The following is a 6,392-nucleotide window of genomic DNA, read 5'->3' on the forward strand; positions in this document are numbered from 1 at the left end:
AATCTAGGTTTTTACACCTATTAAATGTTTTTTTGACGTAGCTCATGATATAAGGGGCAGTAGAAAATAAAATGGAACAAATTCTCAATATCATTTATTGCTTTATTGATGGGGGCGGCAGTGGCTCAGGGGTAGAGTGGCCGGGTAGAGTGAACTGGAAACCGCAAGGTTCCCAGTTCGATCCCGGGCTGGGGGGCTCCCCTAGAGTTAGTGTCGAAGTGTCCTTGAGCAAGACGCTGAACCCCTAATTGCTCCCGATGAGCAGGTTGGTGCCTTGCATGGTTTCCTCCGCCATCGGTGTATGAATGTATGTGTGAATATTCTACGATCCCCCCCCCCCCCCCCCCAATTATCAACATAGCCCATCATCTTCAATTTGCTGTGGTGAAATTTGTATCTGAGTAATACATTTAAAAAATGTTACATTTAAACCTGGCACTTTTCCATACTTGGGTTGCTTGTAAATCCATAACTATTTAATCATGCAGAAATAATGCAGTATTATTGCCTCATGCTGGACTACACTAAAGTAGGGTGAATTGGCTTGTTGAAAGAGCATCAGCTTCAGTTTCCTTCCTTTCACCAGCAAAAGTACATAAATAAACATTGTTTTGTCTCAATACATATTCTCACGTGTTAATAACGTGATATATCATGACACCCCTACAGATAATACATGTACAGGATCTGAGATAAGTACTGGTTTTATTGGAACTGTCTCTAATGCTTCGGTGTCTCATTCTCCCATACAATAAATGAACACTAACCCTGTTCTTATGCATGTTAAAGGATGCTCTCGTCTGTCTCTGCGGGACATTTATGAGAGTAGGAACTTGGGCATTATGAAGGACAAACATTATCCAAGCAACAAACTGTTTGTGATGATGCGTAACGGTAAACGCCCAAGATAGCCAAGGCTGCACAGAGGTGTTTTTTTTTGTACGGCCGCTGTTAGAGCACTAAATGTGGAAATGACCATAAAACTAAAACAAAAAAAGTAAAACATAAGGCAATATGTGCCCCCCCCGCTTAAGTTAAGTTACTGTGCCTGTCTAAGACAAGTCCCTAGGTATTAGCATATAGCCCATCACTGTAATATTTGTATATTCTTTTTTTTATTTGTGTCATTCTATTCATTTATTTTTTCTTGCATGCTTTAATATATTTCCGTTATACGTATATGTAGCACAATCCGCGGTGACAACAACATTTCGCTGCTTGTCAGTGACAAATAAAAACATCTCGAATCTTGAATCTTGTTCATATAACTCATAACTGACATGGTGTCCCTTGTTCACCTGATGGTCTGGATGGAGAAGGATTCCGTGATGAAGGTGAAGAAGTGGCAGGTGGAGTCGTGGCTGCAGATTCTCTGACACTCCTCACAGTCGCCTGTGAACAGCGTGCGATAGTCTGTTCCGTGGAACTTCATGTCATGATACACCTTAGATAGACAGGCGTCTGACACACAGACAGACAAGGGATGCATATTGCGTTGGGAAGACACTTTATTTCCACATGTGGGAAACACTCGAGGGGGTCCGGGTACACCCAGGGGTCCATGAGTTCCTGGGGGTCCTCGGTTAAATAATTGATAGTTAGGAACCGAATAGACCCTTGCAGGTCTGTATAATTGGAACAATGGGAACTTATGGGTCAATTTGGTTCCCTTTGTACTGTGCTCATACTCATTATAGAGGTATACTGTATACCCATCTATATGATATCTGGTAATTTTTCAATTTCACACATATACCCCACACACATTGACCCCAGTCTATTTTTTAAAATGTGTGAAAGGTTAAAAGTGTTCAAAGAAAAGGAACCCCCCACAAATGATTATTTTATTTAAATATTAATCTTAAATAATGGATTAAATTGGTTAGTTCAAATAACTGTTGCATGAACAAAAGGAAAGGGTCCGCACACCATCTTTAATACTCACAACAAAATTTTATAAATAAAACGTTTCGGCTGCCTTCACTCAGTGATTAGTGAATTCTGCCCTCTCTTGTCTCTTTAACCTGTCTCCTCACTCAGCTCAGTATACCTGACGAAGGCCACATTGGCCGAAACGTTGTTTTTTTGACCGCTTCATTTAAAATTTTGTTGGGAGCATTAAGACGGTGTGCGTATTCCTTTCCTTTTGTTCATGTTTATTTAGTCGGAGCCAGCACCCGTTGAAATTCTTGGATGTGCGTGCACCACCTAACCACTTCAAATAACTGTTGCACTTAACTTAAAGGACCACACAGGTCCAGTCAAAGCGGTAATTTCAAATATATCGCCTCTGTCGGGGTGGAGATGTCCAAATGTTTTACTTTTCAGGACTTAAATTCAAATATAGCAAAAGTAGCGGATCTACAAGCTCAAAATGCGCCGTGTTTCGAGCTTGCAGATCTGCTTCTTCTTATTATTTTGTGCAACGCTGTAGTACGATCAAGTTGGATGTTAATTCCCGACAGCAACGATCTGGTGAATCGTATTCAATAAGCTGAACGTAGCACAGGTTAGTTGTCATGTTCCTACCCGGCGGTAGACGACAGGGTTTCAGAGAGTAGCCAGAGGTCGAACCCACTAGCGGAAGCTGTCTCCTGGGCTTTCCCGACGCACTGGACTTCAGGGAGCAGGAGTAATGCATGAAGGAGAAGAACAGGCAGGACGGATGCTCGGTGCACATTAGCTGACAGTGTTCCACATCAGGAGACGAAACCCACGTTACATTGTCTCCCGAGAAGTCAATGTTCTCCAGCACGCTCTCTATACACTCTGTGGAAACGCAGTGGTGGATTTTTTTTTTACATAAGTAAAAGTATAAATACTGCAATGTAGAAATACTCCCTATGTCCCCTATATGACTATGTCCCATTTCACAAGTTTTCAAATGTATAAAACTCTTTTGAAAGTAGCAGATCTACAAGCTCACAATGCGTCGCAGTGCGACACATTGTGAGCTTGTAGATCGGCTATTTTCAAATGACCAAAATGTATATAGGGCTGAAGCGGTTAATGTATGTTTTGTAATAATAATCAAAATCTACAAAGTAACTAGTAACTAAACTTTTCAAATAATTGTAGTGAAGTTAAAAAGTACAATATTTGCCTCTGAGATGTAGTGGAGTCGAAAAAAGTACAGAAAATTGGAAATACAAATATAGAAATTCCTCTAAATTGTACTCAAGTACACTAATGTACTTAGTTACTTTACACCACTGATTACTATACTTTTGGGGACAGCAACATCTTTAGGACGGCGATTTTATGAATACCCTTTTTGCTTTTTTGTTTTGTTTTGCCTTGCCAATTACTTGCTCACAAATGTATTGGGTAGTGAGCTGGTGCCTTAGGGCGGCTTCACACTGGATCCGTTTGAATCAAACCGTTTCCGAGTACGCTTGGCTGGCCAGCATTCTGGCCAAGACTCGAGACCATTTCATTTAACAGTAATGGTAAATATGTGCCTCATGGGGGCGCTGTGGACTATGGGGCTTTGATAGAATGTCATTCACAGAAGAAAAGTCACTCTAGAGTGAATAATAAAGTTTGACTGTGTTCCTGACGTTGTCTTGAGTTATAATAACAACAGATCAACAATACACAACCAAAGCAGTGTGTGCACTGGTCTTTGAAACCTCGAAATGTAACGTCGTCTGTTAATATGATATTGGCGTCACGGACGCATCCTTGGTATGACGTCACGGACTAATCCTTGGTGTATTTATCCTTATAAATACGTTCGCCACACATGTGTTTTTTGTTTATTATTTTTCACGGCTCGCGCTACTCAAACACTCGCGGGATTATTATTTCTTGTCAACATTCAAGTAGAACTATGAGAAGATATAACCCAGCTAAAATAATGCGTCATTATATATATAAAATGTTATATAAATGATATATGATTAGCAGTCCACTTCCTTCTCTTGGTACGGATGGATTCACACTGCCGCGTTCCGTTCCCGACTCCGCAGCAATCGGACCCGAGACTACCTCCCAAGGTGGTTTCGGGTACGGTACGGTGATGCGTTACGGGGAACGGTTCGCTACGTTCACACTACCACAACATCTGCCATGTGGTCCGGGGTGCGCACCCGGGACCACAGTGTGAAAGCGCCCTTAATTGTAGATCGGCTATCTATGGTTTCGCTTTGGATAAAAGCATCTGCTAAATGACTGTAATGTAATGTAAGACCAACCTGAATATTTTCCTAACATAAAATTACAATTTATCTTGCGAGGAGCAGGAAAATTGTCCTCAAAATGTCTATTTCTCAAATCCTACTATAGGCTAATTGTTGTGGGGGACATTTGGCCCTCACAACTTTAGCCATATTCCTAGCCTACACGCAGGCACCTGCACAGTATGGCACATTAAAGATTATATATATGGGAAAAAAACAACAGACCTTGACTGAAGGCGAACCCACACCAACCGAGCAGAACCAGTATAAACACATAAACATTCATGTTGATTTCGGTTGGTGTTCCGCTGAACCCATACGACGTTCTTCAAACAAGTGTGGTGGTTCAGAGCGAGTGAATGATGCTTTTCAGGGACCGTCGTCCCTGGTCTTTTAAAGTCTTGCTTGTTGATTCAAAGTCAGGACTGGTGAGGTGGAAAACTTAACCAACTTGCTGTGCTTGTTTCAAGTGTTGGCATGGTGGTGGCATGGTGTCGGCACGCTCTGCAGACAGGGTATAGGACCTTTGACCTGAATAAGACCTTTTATTTGATATATTTTTTTAGTTTTTGATCAACAAGGTTTTCAATTGTTTTGCCAGTGTTCCATATTTAATACAAATCTTTTACCCTTTGGAAAAAAACATAATCAGGTTATTAAAGGTAAAGTCAAGCAGAAAATACAATTGCACTTTGTTGCAACGCTGCATTTTTGTCATGTATGGATTGTCACAACATAAGACAGTAAAAGTCTGTTTCATGTATTATACTCTAGAGAGTCTAGCCCAATTGCGTTTCTTTGAATGGAATTCAATTTTGGTTCATCCATGCTAAAGGTAAAACGTGTTCATACAGTGTACAGACACATGCTCATCCCTCTCTATCCTATCACCATGGTTGTACTTTTTTGTCAGAGACAAATTTCCCATGAGGCTGTGTGGCTCCCGGGGGCAGTAGGGCCAGGTAGACCGGAGTCACAGCGCCCTCGTCTGGTGACTTTGGAGCTTTAGGACCGGCCATGTCCGTTCGCACCCAGCCCGGACAACAGGCGTTCAAGAGTATCCGGTCGTCCGGTCTCTCCTTAGACAGCCGACAGGCCAGGACCACCGACAGAGCCGTTAGCCCGGCCTTAGACACTCCATACGCGGTCTGAGGCCAGCCTCCGGCCTTGTGCTCGCCCGCCTTGGTCAGGCCGACGAACCGCCGCATCAGTCCCACCAGCTCGTCCTCCGCCAGGTCCTCGCTGCGGAAGCGCTCCTGGAGGGCGGGGCTACACCGATTCAGGGCGAGAGAGCCCTGGAGGCTGGAGACGTTCACCACGCGACCTCCAGGTTTGACGAGAGGCATGAAGTGAGTCAACACGTCTCGGGTGGCAAAGAAGTTGGTCTTCAGAGTCACCTCGGCCTGGACGTCGAACGGAGCGGTGTCCGCGACTTTAAACGCTATCCCGGCGTTTTTGACGAGGATGTCCACGCCGCCGTATTTTTCTGTGAAGTAATTAGCCGCGGCGGCAATGCTGTTCGGGTCATTGATGTCCAGCTGGTGAAACATTGGTTTGAGTCCCTCTGAGGCCAGAGACTCGACTGCCGCCCGGCCCCGTCCACCGTCTCTGGCAGTGACGTAAACATGTCCTTGGAACTGCTGACAGAGGGCTCTGACTATAGCCAGACCGATCCCTTTGTTACTGCCCGTTACCACAGCCACCCTGACAGACATGGTTTGGAATGGTCTTCTTGTTGTGCTAAAAGTGTTGTGTGGCGTATTTCTGGGTGGAAACCTCGAATAAGACCCTTTCTATATGGGATGCCAGGAGATAATGCTGACATGTACAGTCACAGTTTGTCATTGAAGTAATCGATTGAATCGATTATCCTATGGGCCTGCAATTGCCATGTGGGTAGAGGTGGTTGGACATTGGGTTCGTAATGTTAACGGGCGCAAGAATGTCACATCCGTGACATTTCTCCCCTCCATCCGCTGGTTTACGTTACGTCACGTTACGTCACAGACGTAACATGCCCATAATGTTGAGGCCACTTGACACTGGACTTTCTGAACATCGAGTAAAAAAAAACTATTTAATAAAATCATCTTTTAGACATTTTTATCCCACGATTTTGCAACCCCATTTTTTCCACCCAGTGCCAATTGCCTAAGTGATCCTGGGCGCTACTCTCCCTCTGCCAGCCTAGGGAGAGCCCAGAGCCGAGCT

General features: G+C 43.8%; 1 protein-coding gene across 1 annotated transcript; it reads right to left on the reverse strand.

The window, feature by feature from the left end:
- Positions 1 to 5,068: 5,068 nt before the first annotated feature.
- Positions 5,069 to 6,025, reverse strand: LOC308078517 (carbonyl reductase [NADPH] 1-like; the record flags this gene model as incomplete). The annotated part of the gene is made up of 1 exon (XM_080419706.1): positions 5,069 to 6,025. Exon 1 carries the CDS (start codon positions 5,894 to 5,896, stop codon positions 5,069 to 5,071), a length of 828 nt encoding a protein of 275 aa, XP_080275832.1. The 5' UTR covers positions 5,897 to 6,025.
- Positions 6,026 to 6,392: the final 367 nt, after the last annotated feature.

Source organism: Gymnoscopelus braueri, assembly GCF_963280865.1.
Source record: "Gymnoscopelus braueri genome assembly, chromosome: 22".
Lineage (NCBI taxonomy): Eukaryota > Metazoa > Chordata > Actinopteri > Myctophiformes > Myctophidae > Gymnoscopelus > Gymnoscopelus braueri.